This window comes from Aegilops tauschii, chromosome 4 (assembly GCF_002575655.3).
Source record: "Aegilops tauschii subsp. strangulata cultivar AL8/78 chromosome 4, Aet v6.0, whole genome shotgun sequence".
NCBI lineage: Eukaryota > Viridiplantae > Streptophyta > Magnoliopsida > Poales > Poaceae > Aegilops > Aegilops tauschii.
This window is the reverse complement of record NC_053038.3, coordinates 514,775,756-514,793,078: the sequence shown is the minus strand read 5'-3', so window position 1 is coordinate 514,793,078 and position 17,323 is coordinate 514,775,756. Positions and strand designations below refer to the sequence as shown.

Sequence of the window (17,323 nt, the reverse complement as noted above, 5' to 3'; positions counted from 1 at the left end):
CTGCGTGCATTATATATAATTATGTGTGTCAAAAGTAAGAAAATTAGACAAGTATCTATCTAAAGTAAGATTTTTTTCTTTCAGAAAGAAGATAAGAACAAGAGGCTCACCACGGTGGTGCCGGCGACGAGATCGGCGCGGGCGATCGACGGCGGTGAAGACGAGGACGGGGCGTGATGGACCGCTAAACCTAGACAAATCTCGGAAAAAATGGAGCTCGGAGGTCGAGCTTCGAGAGGAGAAAGCTTAACTAGTGTGGCTCGGGCATTTCATCGAACACCTCACATGCATAAGAGGTGAGCTAGAGCACCCAAATGCCCTTCCTCGCCGGCTAGCAAAAAACAGAGCACTGTGGAGTGCTCTGCTCGCCGGCGATGGGGTATATATAGGCAACTCATTTGTCCCGGTTCGTGGCTGGAACCGGGACTAAAGGCCATCCTTACCAATGGTTGTGGGCCAGGAGCGAGGCCCATTGGTCGCGGTTCGTGCCAAGAACCGGGACAAATGGGCCCAGACGAACCGGGAGCAATGCCCACGAGGCCCCGACCGGCCCCCTGGGCTCACGAACCGGGACAAATGCGTCCATTGGTCCCGGTTCGTGGCAGAACCGGGACTAATGGGCTGGCCAGGCCCGAACGAAAGCCCCTTTTTCTACTAGTGGTGGCATCGGCTCGATTCAAAAGAGGTGGTTGTTCATCCAACAAGAGTGCAACAAGTATTGCGCCGCATTTGAGAGCGTTGAAGCACGGCCCGTGAGTGGTCTCGGTGTTGGGGACATGGTATGCTCTCCTCTTCCTGGTCCTTTCCTTGCTACGGCCATGAGACTTCGGCCTTGTATATGTTTGCATGTTCAATTGTTGTTGATCATGTGGTGTAGGCATTTCAATCTTTGGAGGCATTCAAGGCCCGACACAATGACAAGCCATTCACTCTTACGCATTGTTGGACGATTATCAACAGTTGCCCTAAGTTCAAGGACCAATACCATGAACTTCAAAGGAAGAGAGGCTTGAAGACAGCCAAGTTCGCCGGAGGTGGAGATGGCGAGGCGTTGAAGAGGCCGAGGGGCAAGACCAACTCCAAGGTTGACGACATACATGATGCATCATCCATGGCATTGCATGACACTTTGCATGGCATGATGTCCCAAAAGGATGTGAGGGACGAGAAGAAGCGGCAAAGCAAGGACGAGCAAATGAAGCAATACCTAGACCTTCAAAGAAAGAAGCTTGAGATGGAGGAGGCGGCCAAGAGGAGGAAGATCGACATGGAGGAGGAGGCCCGACAAAGGCAGCTCGACATGGAGGAGGCGGCCCGGCAAAGGCAGCTCGACATCGAGGCCGACAACGTCAATGCCAGGCAGAGGCAGCTCGACATCGAGGCCACCAATGCCGCCACCAGAGCGAAGGAGGTGGCCCTGGCGATCATGAGCGTGGACTTGTCGAAGATGAGCGAGAAGACGAGGGCCTGGTTCGAGGCCAGGCAGAAGGAGATGCTCGACGCCGAAGGCCTGAACTAGGTCGTCCGATCGGCCGTGGCCGTTCTTTTTGGAGGCTGGCATGGGTGCCGCCCGCCCGCTGGGCCGCTGGCTGTGTGCCGGCGAGAAAACCATTCATTTTGGAGGCCGACTGTGTTGCCGGCCGCTGGCTGTGTTGCCGGCGAGGACAACTATTCATTTTGGAGGCTGGCTGTGTTGCCGGCCGCCGGCTGATGCCGGCGATGGACGTGTAGACCGCTGGCTCTGGTGCCGGCGTGATGAACCAGGGCCGCTGGCCTTATGAACTAGGGCTTGACATTTGAAATGTTGCTTTTGGTTTTTTAAATAGACGCGGACAGGATGGGGCAAATGGATGCGTCTGCGCGCTGGGTGCACGGCCACCGTATCCCATGACCCAAACGGACAGAATCCGGACAAAACGAACATCCGTTTGAGATCGCACGATGGAGTTGGCCTAAACCGCACGTCCAAACATGCAGTACAGACCGTACAAAGAAAAAAAAACAATCGCGGAGCCGGCCAGGTGATTCCTCTGGAGAATTCTCTCTCCAGGAAATCCCAGAGCGCAGAGTTCCATCTGTTCCTCCGGCGTCCAGGACTACTATTTGCCTGCCGTTCATCGCATCCACTGCATTAGCGAACAATCCACTTAACGTTACGCCATTTTAATACTTGGAAGAAAAAACAAGTTTTCCCCTCAAAATAATAGTAATAATGAAGAAACAAGTTAACGTCACGCCACGCATGCAAGCCCGCTCACCAACCCCGCGTCCTCATCCTCGCACCATGCGGGCGTGGGTAGTGCGTACGTACACGCGTTTTTTTAGGGTACGTACACACGTATTTACTTCCTCCGTTCCATAATATAAGAGCGCTTTTTATTATTATGGGACGGAGGAAGTAGTTACCGACTCGTTCAACCACGGCAGGAGTCGCAGATTTACTACTAATGTGATGTGCATAGACAGAGTCACACCACACAACCAACGGCTCAAACGCATCAAGTTCCTAAGCCTAAACATCAGGTGCATTGCAATTAGTTTGTAGTTGGGGTGCATTGCAATTGCTGCATGTAAATTAAAAATCTCAGGAGCAGCTCCTCCTCCAAAACAAATCTAGGGTTCGTGCCTCTCGCCGGTGCCGCCGCAAGTCTGCCTCGTCTCCAGTGGCCTTAGGGCCATGGGGGCGCGGTGGATCTTGGCAAGGGCCGGTGGGAGGGCTTCGTTATTAGTTGTTCATTCGAGTTTTGTTAGGGTTTGTGTCCTGCTCAGGAAGACGAGACAGCGGCGGCTCCCTGAAGATGAAATAAAGGTCTCCCCGCCTAGCCCCCGTTTCAATGGTGCGTCTAGCATCGTTGGTGGGCGTGTGGAGGTGTGTCTCCGGCGGATCTATCCTCGATGGATTTGCTCGGATCTGGTTGTTATTCGTCTATGTTCGTGTGTCTTCGGGTTGGATCCCTTCGATCTACGTTATTCTTCATTGGCGGCGGTTGTTGTTCTGGTGCGCTGGTCCTATGGGGCCTTAGCATGACGACTTCCCGACTGTCTACTACAACAAGTTGTGCCCTACTCCGACGAGGGAGGGGCGATGACGGCAGCGCGCCTTCGGCTCGCTTCAGTGCTTGTAGTCATCGCTAGATGGTCTACGGATCTGGATGTAATTTTTATTATTTCTGGTGTTCGTTGTACTGCCATGATTGAAGATGAATAGATCGAAAGCTTTCTCGCAAAAAAAAAACATCTTAATATGATTGTCAATTGATATGTTTAGCCGACTAAGTAGTAATAGTCGCATTTTTACAAGGCCCACTTCAAGGGCTCATTTGATTCAAAGGTTTTTCATCGGAATTTGGGATGATTATAATCCTTAGGATTTTTCTTGTGTTGGTTGTTTGATTCATAAGATTGAATCCTACAGAAATTTTTTCCTAAGAATTTTTTTGAACCACTTCCCATAGAGTTTCTAGCATGCACTCGAATCCTATTTAAAGAATCCTTTGTTTTTTCTACAATGAAATCAAACAACCCAAAGTCATGTAGGATTGAAATGCCATGACATTTCTATTCTCGTGTTTTTAGAATCCCACGAATCAAAGAGGCCCTAAGTCTGTTAAACACCCTCAGTAGAATTGCCACTGCACACAAACATCCATTCATATGGATCCCAAGAGTTGTATTCTTCTCATTCTATACTCCCATGACCTAAGCGATCAGGGCGATTGTTGATCCAACCAATCAGGACCGCATGCCCACTTTGACTTCGTTTGTCGCCCCCGTGACGGGAGAGGGCGGGAACCCATGGCTTCACTCTGATGGTGGTAGGGCTAGAAATAAAGTTAGGTGTTTTGTCTTCAAACAACGGTGATGAGACGATGATACGTCGCCGTTGACATGGAATAACGTATTCCCCGCCCGTTCCACGTTCCGATGATGCTTTTTCGCATCGTCGGGAGGTGCGTGAGGATGATGTGTCCTCCGATCTGATTCTTCGGTCTAGATTTTTCGTTTGCGGGGTTGTCTTGGTGGCGACGTCCTACGGGGCGGACAACGTGGTTGTGCGTCTAAGTCCTCCGGCTCCAAGTTCAATCGATGAAGGTTGGCTTAGCCTTCGCCTCGTCAAGGAACGTGTGAGACTTGTGTTTGTTGACTCCATTTGGTCGGAACCGAAGAGTTATACGGACCCTCTTCAAGTCTTCGACATTGTCTTCTACAGGACTTGCTATGCAGAGTTGCAAACCACGGCCGTCGACGTCTTCTGGTCTACATCGACGATTTATTGGCCGTCATTTCTACAAGCTCCTGGGTTTAAAAGTTTGCTTTGCTGAGGCGGGGCGACAACGAGATTTGCTCACGACGCGCCGTCACATGTATTTTTTTTACATAAGATTTTTTAAGGACGTCGGATTTTTAGGCATGACAAATCTGACATTTTTCATGGCTACTTATATTGGCGCGATGATGGTAAAATTTAGTTTGTAAGCATCGCAATTTCCTGACAGAAAATGAGCCGAGACGGATTTACCATGCTCGCTAACTAACTTGCAATCCTGAGCAAACATAATTTGCCATAAAAAACGTTGGGTTTGCCATCCTAAAAGTCTGACGTGTGCTGGATATTCGGGTAAATAAAAGCACCCACCCATGCTAGCAGCGGACCAGCGGTAATTAGCGGAGAGAGTGTGTAAAAACGCAAAGCCAGCCGTGGTGTGCTGGAGAGGAGACGAGGAGAGAAGGGCCGGCCGGGGCCGGGGCCGGGGTTGGCGGGCAGCACTATGCCGGGGACGGAAGGGGGAAGAGGCCCCACCGGTGAACCACCCTACCTCTCCTCCTCCCTCCCCCTCCATTATTCTATTGCTGTTTTTTAATCTCTTCTCACCGTCGTCCGGTGGAGCAAATGGAAATGGACAAGCAGAGTCGCCTTAGAAATCTCGCAACCTGATTAACGCGCTCGGCTCGGCTCGGATCTTTTTCTTTTTGTGCAGTTCCGCCGGCTCCCTAATTAAGATTCCCCTTTCTCTCCCCCTCCTCCTCCTCTCTCTCCTCCACCTCCCCGCGGCGCGGCGCGGCGCAATGATTTCCGGCCCCCTGCTGCTCCGGTACCGGCCGGGAGTACACTAGCCAGCAGGAGAGCAGGAGGCGGAGCTCCCACCAAATCTGCTCCGCGTCACCTGCCGTGCGCCCGTGCCGCTCCTAGGCGGCCGTATCGACAGGAGGATCGATTTCGGCCTCGGCCGGGGGTCGTCGGCGCGGCGCGGCGGGATGTTCAAGCTCCACCGCCACCGCTCCTCGGACCGGAGCGTCGGCGAGCGCTTCGAGTTCAGGTTCTCCAGCTTCCGCGCCGTCATGGTAAGCCCGTCCGTCACCCGCCCAGATTCCCCACCTTCCCACCCTAGCTTACCGTTACTAGTACCTGCGCCCGCTGTCGATTCGAGCGGCGGCGGCGGCGGCGGCATTGGGGAGATCGCGCGCGCGTTCCGGAACCACCAATCGCGTTGCTCCTCTGCTTGATCTATCTACGAGTAGTAGTTTGCTAGAGCAAGCCGCACTCACTGCACACACGCCCGCTCGCTGTAGGCGCATAGCTGGAGATTTCATTTCATTCCTACCTGGCTGTGCCCTAACCTACCCACTACTACTACTACTGCACTAGTAGTAACCTGTGTTTAATGGCTACTGCGTGATCTGGCCATTATGATGATCCCACGATCCAAACCTACCTGTGTGGGTGTGTTACATTTGGAATTGGACCACCATGTCACAGATCAAACCAGCGGTGCATGGGCAATTCCTACTGCCAGCCAATTGCCTCTTTCTAGTCTACTAGAAGAAAAAAAAAACATGGTAGTATTCTCCTTTCTGGTTGGTGTTTCACAGTTATTCTGAAAATCTCCTATTAATAGATAGGTTACTGCGGTGTGGTGTTCCATTTCTCCAACGGCAGGTTTCTGGAAGAAATGCCAGTGACCCCGTCTTACGATTCTTATTTCTGTCAGAAATAGCATTCAAACAACATCCTTATACTCCACAACGGGGGAATGCATCGAACCTGTGAAAATCTGCGATAACAACGACTCTCTCTACTTCTTCTTATTGTTTAGTTGCTCAGGGTTTCAGGCGTGTTTCACGCTACATGTATTTACTGGTTTTCCAATGACTGATTGATTTGACTTGTATTCTACAGGTCCCTGCAGTATCGGACAGGATGTTCCTTTCGATAGTCTCTGTGGATACCGGGAAAACCATCGCCAAATCCAGTAAAGCGGCTGCCCGCAGTGGAATCTGCCAATGGCCCGATTCCATATCGGAACCGATATGGTTTTCTCGAGACGCAGTGTCAAAAGAGTTCGATGAGTGCCAATACAAGATTGTTGTTTCTGTGGTATGTATGGGTATTCATAGCATACTACTGTGTTCTATCTAGCCACCTTTGTTTTTCAATCTCACCGATATGGATGTATGGATATCTGTGGACTAGTATTTGTTTTGCTGAACAATTCAATCCCATGTTGCAGGGATCAATAAGAACTGGTATTCTTGGCGAAATTTTCCTAAACCTGTCCAACTTTCTGAATTTGGCGGACCCAACTGCCATCTCTATGCCGTTGAAGAGATGCAACTCTGGAACAGTTTTGCAGGTAAGCGAGTTCTATGCAACCGCTTCCTTTTTAAAGATTTTTCGGGTGCTCGTGTATATGATCCTGTAACCTGAAAATGGTGCCAACTCACTCAACTCTCAGTGTTTATGCTTTTCCATTTATTCTGCTTATGGTGACATTGGTTGCTTCTCGTTTGCAGCTTAAGGTTCAATCTCTTGGCACAAAGCCTAAGTTGGGGTAACTAATTCAACTTGACTTTTTCTCTTTTCCTATTTCCCATTTATAGCTCCAATGTGTACACTTCACACTGAAGACCCTGCAATCTCTTTATATTGCTCTCCCATTGTTTTTGCTGTCTGCAAGTCTTGATACTCTATTATAACCTTGGCATATCTATACAGTGGTGTGAGATCTTCAAGGGACATGCCTCCTCGTATCAGTGACCATTGTCTAATAAATGACGACATGGATAACAAATCAGATGGCTCTGATAATACGGCCAACAGGAGTGTCCGTTCTGCGTCAGGAACTCCTTTAGGGGGCACTTATCAAGATGAACCTGGAAACAGGGTATGCTGATATTCAGAACAATTTTCTCCATCCTAAGTTTATTTTTTCAGAACAGTGTTTCCTTTAACAAGCGTGCAATGCATGCTTTGATTTATGTTTCTACTAATCTATTTGCATCTTTTGAATTTTATTTTAGTAACCAATAACTTGATTCTTGATCATTTAGACACATCTTCCCAGCACTGATGATACCACTCTTCAGGAAACTCGAGCTAGCTTGTCATTTGACTGTTTCTGGTGCCTATAGATATCGAGAAATTTGTCTCTTATTGTCAGTTAAACTGGTTAAATATCACAAGAATATTCGATTACAGATCTAGGTTCTTCTCTTTTCCATGCTTTTGTTCCATGCTTTAAATATCACAAGAAATTTATATACACATCTCTAGGATAGTTGTAAGTAAACACCCCATGTTCCAACAGCAGTTACATACTCTGAAATGAAATGAAAGAAAATTCCAATCCATTAATATTTCTATTTTCTGCAGCTAATAGCAGACTTCAAAGTGTTCATTTGCCTTTGATCATCACATTATGCCTTAAGTTTAGTTTTAATCTTCCTAGCATTTTTTATTGTACTCATTTGGCTTGCATCAAGCTGTGGCTCCATGTGTATATAATTTTTTTTTTAAATTCACAATCATGAATTCTTTTATGTAATGCCCTGTCAGAGTTTATGTGTAAATGCTGGTTTGTTGTCTCCTTTTTTCCCTTCAGGAAATGAGTTTCTCAGCATCAGGGTCTCACCGGAGTTCCAATTCTGGAGATAGTACCCAAGATAGAACAAATTTGTCTCCGATAGACAACACTAATGGTGGATTGTATGTCGGAAGGCAGGATTCAGGTAGTTCCTATGTCAGCGCTGGCCGTGGTGATGAAGGATTGAGATCAAACAATTCATCTTTCAGTTCCCGGGCTTCAGGTCCAAACATGCTGCAAGGAAATACTCCCAAATCCTTTTCAAATGGGATTGCTCAGTCATCATTGGGGACAACTGATTCATCTAAAGATCTTCTTGAAGCTGCTGAAGAAACAATTGAAGAACTCCGTGATGAGGCAAAAATGTGGGAACGACATTCTCGCAAATTGAAGGCTGATCTAGAGGCGCTGAAGAGGGAATGTTCTGAGAAATCAAAGCAACAGACTGAGCTAGCACTTGAACTGTCTGCTGCACATGCTGAGCGGGATTCTTACAGGCACGAAATTGAAGAATTGAAGTCATCACGGCAAGAGTCATCTCGGCAAGAGTCGTTTCGGCCAGAGTTAAGCAGACGGCAAATAAAATCTGTAACCCCCAAACGTGGGGACTGGATCAACATGGAGAAGGAAGTAGAAGACGAGATGAAGTTTCTGAAAGAATCAAATGCAAGCTTACAGGTACAGCTGAAGAGCACTCAAGAGGCAAATATAGAGCTTGTTTCTATTCTTCAGGAACTGGAAGAGACCATAGAAGAACAAAGAGCGGAGATATCTAAAATTTCTGAGGCCAAGGATGTCACTAATACAGATGTATTGAAGAATGGGTTGTTAGTCAAAGAAGAGACAGAATGGGCTAGGAAACTGTCAATGAAAGAAGATGAAATCAATACTTTGAGGCAGAAACTAGATCGCCTTCTCAGTATTGAAAATGCAGGTGCCGCAGGTTCTGATACCGTTTATCTTGAATTGGAGAAAGAAAATGAAACTCTAAGGGTAAAAATACAAGAACTTGAGAAAGATTGTTCTGAACTAACAGATGAAAATCTGGAGCTTATATATAAGCTGAAAGAAAGCGGTGTGGGAAAAGGGCAGGATTCTCATGTTTCAAACAACAGTGAATTGCAAATTGAAAAGCTTACATCACAAATATATCAACTGGAAGAGGAACTTAGAGACAAGGAAATGATGCATGACGGCAGTTTTACCGAGTCATCAGTGTCTAATGCCAAAGAGTTACAGAGGAAGTGTGCTGACCTTGAGCTGAAGCTGCTACGTTTTAGGTCTCAAGGCTTTGAGCTAGAAGAGAAGTTCCGAAAAAGCCAAGAAGAACTAGAACAAAAAAATCTTGAGTTATCTAAGCTGAGAGAGGAGCTTGAAGGCTTGGAAGGTGGTGAAACTGGTGGTGCGAGAGGATACCAATTTAGAGAAGATCTAGAGGATAATGAATCTGAGACAGATATACTGAAGACCAGAGTCCAGCTACAACAGCAGGAAAATGATGACTTGCGGCGCTCCAAAGTCGAAACGGAAAATTTGATGTCTGAAATTCAGGCAGAGAAGAGTCTGTTAGAGGAACGCTTGGCAGCATCAGTTAAAGAAAGTAGCATCACTTCCAAATGCTTGGATGAATTGCAACAAGACATTTTGGTGCTTTCTAGCAGCATAGATTCCCATGTGTCTGCTAATAAGGTTCTTGAAAGAAAGATAAATGAACTCGAGAGCTGCAAAGCAGAACTAGAGTTACATATATCAGAGCTTGAACAGGAAAATATAGAGTTGTCAGAACGCATATCTGGACTGGAAGCCCAATTATCTTACATTACAAATGAGAAGGAGTCAAGTGAGCTGCAGATGCACGACTCAAAATCCCTTGTCATCAGTCTCAAAGATAAAGTAGAGCGACAACAAGTGGAGATGGATACTCAAAGGGTTGAGTTTAAACAAAAACAGCAAGAAACACAAAGAAAACTGTCGGAAGCACAGGACGATTCAGAAGTTCTGAGAAGATCTAATTCTAATCTGCAATCTACAGTTGAGAACCTTATTGAAGAGTGCAGTTCCCTTCAAAATCTGACTGCAGATCTCAAGAGGCAGAAGTTGGAATTGCATGGCCGTTTTATGCAACAAGAGCAGGAATTGGATAACTCGAAAAAAAGGATCCTTGATTTTTGTAAAACAGTGGAGTTCCTAGAATCAAAGCTTTCTTCTCTTCAGAAGGACATATCTTGCAAAGAGCAATCATTGCTGTCAGAACTGGAGAGTATATTCCAGGAGCACACAGAGCAAGAAGAAAAGATAAATCGTGCTCATTTCATGTTAAATAAGATCGAGAAAGAAAAGACTCTTGAAGTAGAGAATCTTGAGAGGGAGGTCGTGAGCCTCACTGCACAGGTCTCCTCCACACACGAGGAGAGAGAAAATGCCACAGTAGATGCCATTAGGGAGGTCTCTGTCCTGCGAGCTGAAAAGGCCAAACTTGAGGCTAATTTCGAAAATGTCAGTGCACAGTTGAGACATTATGAGTCTCAACTTGAGGACCTTCGCAAGGAGTCTAAAACCAAGATTAAAGGTTTGGTTGATTCCCTTAATGCATCCAAACAGAGCGAGGAAATGTTGACAGCAGATGCTGAACATATGAAGAAGTTGATGGAGGCTGCTAAATCCAATGAAGATGAGTTACGGAAGTCTTCTGGTGAACTAGAGTTAAAGCTTAAAGCCAGTGACTATGAGAGACAGCAAATGATGGAAGAAATATCTGACCTGAAACTTCAGGTCCAGAAAATAACAAGTCTTCAAGATGAAGTTTCCAAACTTAGAAGCTCCCTTGACGAGGCTATGTTTGAAAAGGGAAAATTGAAGGCGCTGCTAGAGTCTGTGACTGAGGAATGTGAAGAACTGAAGGCACAGAAAGCGATGCTAACAGATAAAGTTTCTGAGATGCAAGAGACTTTGGACAATGGTGAAGAAGAAAAACGAAGCAGAATATCTATGCAAGCAAAGCTTGTGAGATTGGAGAGTGATCGATCAGCATCGGAAGCATCACATGTACATGAAGCAGAGTTAAAGAACGAACTTAGTAGGATCAGAAGATCAAATAGCGAATACCAGAGGAAGATACAATCCCTTGAGCAGGAAATTGAGGATCTCACTAGAAAGCAGGTTAGCTATATACAGTACTTATTGTGATGATTAAAAAGAATCACCGCATTGATGTTCCTAATGTCTTGGTATCCCCTTGCATTTCCTTGTATTTTCAGGAGATTGGAGATTCTACAGATCTTCAGTCGAAGATTCAAATACTGGAAACTAAGCTTGCAGAGGCTTTGGAGGAAAATAAGATGTACAGGGCTCAACAAAAGAGGTATCCCTTGCACTCTGAAGCCTGAATCTAAATGTTAGCATTATGCATAGATTATACATGCTATTACACTTTTCTTTTGTTATGGGTAGTCAGTCTAAGCAAGCATTGACAAGTGGCAGCCCTCCCAAAAGTTCTTTTTTTCCTTGTAATGTAATATAAATATCCATGTAATTTTAAATAAAAAATTGACGATTTGCACTGCAGAATGCAATTGCTTATTAGTCGGGCGAGGAAATAGCTTCTACAATCTGTTACGCGTTGCAGTATATTATTAGCTCTTTCTCTATCTTAACTGCTCCTTCATATGAACTGGGACCATGTGAATACTAGGTATGATTTTATACACATCACTAGCTGGAGAACCGGTGTTTAAGCTTAATATCACATCTTGAAGCTAGATTGTACACTGGTATTGACAGAACCTTGAAATCTGTTGGTTACCACTGTGTGGAAAATCATTTCATTTTATTGGCTCGAGGGATTGTCCATACTGTAGATATATGATGGCAGAGTACACATCTCCTAGCAAATCTTTTTATAGGGAAAATTATAGAGGACTCCCGTACATCATAGCAAATCATCTTTTATTGCTGATTTGTTAATTTTCAGCTGTCTATATTCAGAAGATCAGAATATTCACATATTTTATAATTTTCTTACTTGTACAGTCCCGTTGCCGAGGAGCAATCTGCTGGTGGGGACAGGATTTTGCAGCTGGAAGGAGATCTAAGAGATATGAAGGAGCGGTTACTCAATATGAGCTTGGAGTACGCAGAAGTAGAGGCCCAGCGGGAGCGATTAGTGATGGAGCTGAAATCTGTCAAGAAAGGGGGGCGATGGTTCTAACATGATGGAGACCTTGCCTGCCATAAACATAAGACTGACAACACAGGTACATGGATGCTATTTTCTTGCCAATAAATGATATGATAATTTGGATGGGTAGAGCAACATCTCTCGGAAAACTGTTTTAGGTTTGTTATCAGTGGGATCCCATCATGTACTTTTTGGGTAGAAGATACTTTTTGTCCAGTTCTTATGGATACTCTAAAGCCTTCTGCTTTTGTAGATGACCCGTCATCAATCAGCGTCATGTCTGCGTCATGACAATACAAGCCATGACAATAGGACTGATGTCAGATTATCATGATGTGAGAACAAGCAAATGCAGAACCACAGGTCATGTGCCGCACTCACTAGTTGGTACCGGTGGATTGCGAGTCTGACTATTACCCGGAAGAAAAGAAAAGGTCACCTCCAAGAGATGAGATGGTTTCTCTGAAGAGGCAAATATTGCGAGTCTGACCATTTCCTGGAAGAAAAAGCCACCTCACCTGTAAGCCTCACTATGATAATTCCGATTTAACCAATTGATTATGTGATGCCTTGTGTTTCTTCATCCAGTATACCTGTTTCTCAGTTGACCGGGAGGGTGAACGTTATTTGTTCATATGGTTACTCAGATCACCCACCATTTACATGGGTATTTACATGATTACATGCAAAGTCCACTTTAACTGTTGATAAATGTTGTTCTTCGTCTTGTTTGTGGAACCAACATGGAAGAGTTTAAGCTAGTAGTACAATAGCTATACTCTTACATTATTGTAATTCAATTTGTAAAATATGAAGGGGTCAACTGCTTAATTATTTTTATTTTCATCGCAAATCGGAAAATTACTTATTGCTTTTGTGGGATATCTCGAGTCCGGTATGAATATATTTTATCATGACATGATCTGGAGGATTACTACTGTTATTTACTTAATTAAAGAACTGAAGGATCCAAGACAAGCATCAGGTGTCAGCTTCACGATTGAGCTGGCGTATTCATTAGCTCAAGCTAGTAGCATGACCACCGAAGCGAAACTTCACCAGTGCAGCCAGTAAGGTGTAGTCGAGATGAGAGAGTTTGAGTGGAAGAAGATAAAGATATGGCAGTGATTGTTTGGGATGAGATTGGATGGAGACCATCAAGTGAAGGTTGCGCTGGACAAGGTTTTAGAAATCGAGGCCCCGCCTAGGCAAAGCTGGAAGATGATGAAAAGCTTGGCATGGAATAGGAGGCCGTCTGGGGGTGGTGGGTGTTGTGCTGTCGGAGAGGGTGCTGGAAGAGGGCGAGGAAGAAGAGCCGTGGGCTTCCATGGCGGCGCTCGAGGGTGCCACCACGGAGGCTAGAGCTAGGCTTTCCACCCGACAGTCTTCTAAGTGTTGGCATACACATTAAAAGAAATCATAAGCATTATACTTGTATAGCAAATACAACTACAACTCCAAACATAAACGAATGCACATTAGTGTATTATTAGCATGGACCATAGTTGATTGTCACCAGTAGTACTTCTTACATTGACCAACACTGCAGTGATAAATAGAAGAATGGTACCAAAATCACCATGATCACCGTGTCCTTTGCTTCTACCAGTCTCAGGCCACTTTTGCCCTTTCTATGAGGTCCATGAGAACAGAGGGGCAGCTGCTCTGTAAATGTTTGAAACCGCCATTTTCCAAGACGACTTTCATATTGTTTGGGGAGATGAGGAAGTCGATGCATGCCGCCTTGAGCCTCTGGGAGTGGTGCTGCTCCGCTAACACCAACGTGGTTATGACCGTGCTTGTGGAGACACGTTTGCACAACATATCCTCGCAGATCAGCTTCAGTCTCTCCACCTTGTACCTATCAGCCGCTCCAAGCAATCGGTGCGCCATTGCTGTCACCGCCTCATCTCCCTTGTCCATTTCATCAGGCAATGTGTCGGTGTATATGTAGTGGAGCAAAGCCTTGAACACTTTTGCCTCCATGTCGTCGATCCTTACGGTGGCCATGGGCGTCGTCTTTTTCTCCCTTTCTGGCACGCCGAGGAGCTCTGCTTCTGCTGCTGCCTTCAAGATCAGAGATCTGGCAGCCAGCACCCATCGATGGGCGGCAATTGTCTCACCACCCACTTTGAAGGTCACATCTGCCCCCTCCTTCCACAGGAGATCGACAAAATCACAATCTTCCGTTTCCTCGGCTCGCAGCTTTGTAACAGTAATGTCGCAACTGAGAGTGAAGCAGTCATCCTTGAGGTAGCTCTCTAGCGTCGATCTTGTGAAGAATTTGTACCAACCCTCTTCGTTGGTCGTGAAACGCCTGCTGAAGGTGTAGGTATCTAACGGCACTGGTTTCCCAGTCCGGTTCAGTAAACCGAGCGAACCTTGAGCTGAGATGCCCTTGTCAGGCACCACTGGCAAGTCCCTGCTTACACTGACAAGCTGAATGAAGACACATAGGGCGTGTTTGGTTGCCGTGTGCAACAGTGCCTGCATCGCATACACTTCTCTACTCAGCCTGGCTATGCAAATGCAGCCTCAAATGCACCATATGCATGTTGTTTGGTTGCCTGCATGCCCTCTTACCTGCATGGGCTGAACCACACTGCCTGGTGTTTGGTTGCCTGCATGTTAGTCCACAAACCCAAGGCATGGTGTTTGGTTGTATGCAAGGCCTGATGTGTGGTAACCTCTTTGGCTAGTTGGTGAGGTTACCACCACACTTCGGCAGCACACATCATAAGCACAACAGACTATAAACAGTGCATCAACTAGCATAATTCAGATATAAGCAGTACCACAGATATAACAGTTCAACGCATAAACCATCAACTAGCATAATTCGATAGTACGCTCGAAAGAGGTGGCCGGGCCCTACTCCTTGGCGGCGAAGGCGTCGTCGTGCTTCCCGCACTTGTTGACGACCTCAATGCCATCGTCGTCGAAGATGATGACCTTGAGGGTGTCGGGAGTGAGGAGCTTGAACATCACCATATAGCCGATCTTGATCTGATGAACGACTGCGTAGGTGGCCCAACCCTGATCCAGGGTCACCCTGCCGTTCATCAGCTTGACTGTCACCTTCCAGGAGCAGCCGATGTTGTTCCTGAGCTTGAACTCCGTCGGCACCGCGACGAAGTGCTTGGTGAAGTCCAGGGGCATGGGGATGCACTCAAGCTTCGGTGCAAGGATGACCTTGCAGAAGTGAGTTGGGCCAACCTCCTAATGGTAATGGCCGTAGTTGCGGCGCTTGTTGCTGGGGGGCTCCTCCATGCCCTCGTCGTCGCCACCCTCAGGCGTCTTCGGGTCTTCCTCGGCGGTGGGCAGTAGCTCAACCTCGTCGGGCATTGGGTGAAGGGGCTGCTTGCCCTTGCTGTCAACGGCCGGGAGCACCTCCGTGTCCTCGATCTGCACACAAGTCATGGAGTCAGGCATTGCACAGAGTTCATGGCTAATTCAAGAGCTTGTAGTTAAAACGGCATGACTGTCACTCTTCTCCTCCTCTCCATCCCCCCTATATTTACTCACCCTGCCCACCACTATTTACCCACCCCCTCTCTTCTCTCACTGTCAACCTTCCTCCTCCCCATCGCCATGAGCTCTAGCTCCAGCTCCAGCTCCAATGCCAACCCCTTCCCTTGGGGTATTGGCTGGAGAGCCTTCTTCCTCGGGTGGACGGCTGGTGACCGGACCAAGTTCGAGAACACCATGGAGGTGTGCTCGAACTTCGGCTCCATGGCTGACATGCAGAACGAATCGAATGCCGTGGTCATGAAGGCCACTAAAGAAGAGCTGAAGACACTGATTCCTGACCCAGCGAAGGGCGCGATGGCAGTTGACATCATTCGCTGGGCCATGAATCATGCCGTCTCCGACGACCCTAAACAGAGGAAGAAGTGGCGCAAGTATAAGACCTACTGGGCTCCTAATGACCGCCGTGCCGCAGTGTACTGGGAGACGGCTATCGCGCCGCCGGCGGTCATCGGCGGGGAGCCTAAGGAGGAGGAAGAAGACGCGGTGCACATGCCAGCTAGGGCGCCGGAGCCAGTCCGTCCTACCTGGCAGATCGACCTCGACTCCGCCGAGGACGACCCGTCGGCCCGCACGGCGATGAAGAAGAAGATGAAGGATTGCATGTATGAACTCGTATGAACTGCTAAGAACTAGTATGAACTACCCCTATGCTTATCTACCTCTATTCCCCATTCCCCTCCGCCGTGGATCGAATCTATCGCCATGGATCGAATCTAGCGTGCATGTCGAAGAGAGAGAAGTGCTTACCGCCATTGATGGAGTCCGGTCTTCTTCCTCTGCTCCGATCCGCCGCCGCCGGTGATGGAGTCCGGTGGTCTTCTTCCTCTGCTCCGATCCGCCGCCGCCGGTGAGAGTTGGGAGTGGGGAAGAGTGGGGAGAGGGAGCGATGAGGGGCGGTGAGGCTAATAACTGCCGGTGCTTCGGGAAGCAACGCGGCTTCTCGAGGGTGGCCGCGCGCGTGCAGCCGCGCCCGCCCACGTGCACCGCTCGGGCCTGGCCCTGGAGAAACTGCCGATTCGTGCGTTTCCAGCGAGGCAGGCCCAGAGCTGCTTTAAACATCGTGCTATGCAGGCCCAATAGTAAAACTAGGCAACCAAACAGCCCACACTCATCCCGCGCAGGCCTGGTTGGGCTCGATGCGGGCAACCAAACACGCCCATACATAATCAGTGGCACCTGAGTTGTAGCCGCTGGGGTAATACTTGATACGCCAGCTGTGGCCTCCAACGTCAAAAGTGCAAGATTGGATGCAGTTAGCAACGGCGACCACCTTGGTTTGCGAGTAGCCGTCGATCTTGAGGAAGTGGTGCCCACTCACCGCTCTTGCGATGATGACGGAGGTAGAGCGTGATGACATCTTGGATATAATGAGGCTCAAAGAAGGGAGTTCCGTTTATATGAAAATACAATGTGTATGGAAACTGCGGATCCATGGTGCAAATATATAGCAGCAAAATTAGAATGAATGAATATATTTATGGATCCTCCAGTTAAAGGAAGGTGATATGTTCTGATAAGACTTGCAAGCTTCTATGAAGGATCCTTTGCTTTGATTAAGCACGTAATATGTTCGGATAAGACTTGCAAATTTCTTTATTGTTTTTCGAAAAGGAGGGTAGACCCCGGACTTGCAAATTTCTGTGACAGATCCTTTGCTTCACTTCGATTACTGGCGACTATTCCCAGAGGCAGCTGATACAAGGTTGCTTGCCGTGGCCGTGTTTTTTTTTTTTTGGATTTAGGTTGTGTTTGG

At 47.2% G+C, this 17,323-nt stretch overlaps 2 protein-coding genes across 2 annotated transcripts; one reads left to right on the top strand and one right to left on the bottom strand.

The window, feature by feature from the left end:
• The first annotated feature begins 4,708 nt into the window (after positions 1–4,708).
• LOC109763289 (uncharacterized) lies at positions 4,709–12,892 on the top strand. Its single transcript, XM_020322132.4, has 9 exons — positions 4,709–5,343; positions 6,179–6,376; positions 6,510–6,632; positions 6,793–6,830; positions 6,995–7,163; positions 7,881–11,021; positions 11,120–11,223; positions 11,892–12,115; positions 12,293–12,892. Exons 1-8 carry the CDS (start codon positions 5,257–5,259, stop codon positions 12,067–12,069), a joined length of 4,038 nt encoding a protein of 1,345 aa, XP_020177721.3. The 5' UTR covers positions 4,709–5,256; the 3' UTR covers positions 12,070–12,115; positions 12,293–12,892.
• Positions 12,893–13,544: 652 nt separating this feature from the next.
• Positions 13,545–15,312, bottom strand: LOC109763293 (BTB/POZ and MATH domain-containing protein 2-like). The gene is made up of 3 exons (XM_073497190.1): positions 14,915–15,312; positions 14,623–14,660; positions 13,545–14,558 (listed from the first exon to the last, which is right to left on the bottom strand). The coding sequence occupies exons 1-3, from the start codon at positions 15,196–15,198 to the stop codon at positions 13,651–13,653; spliced, it is 1,230 nt and encodes a 409-aa protein (XP_073353291.1). The 5' UTR covers positions 15,199–15,312; the 3' UTR covers positions 13,545–13,650.
• Positions 15,313–17,323: the final 2,011 nt, after the last annotated feature.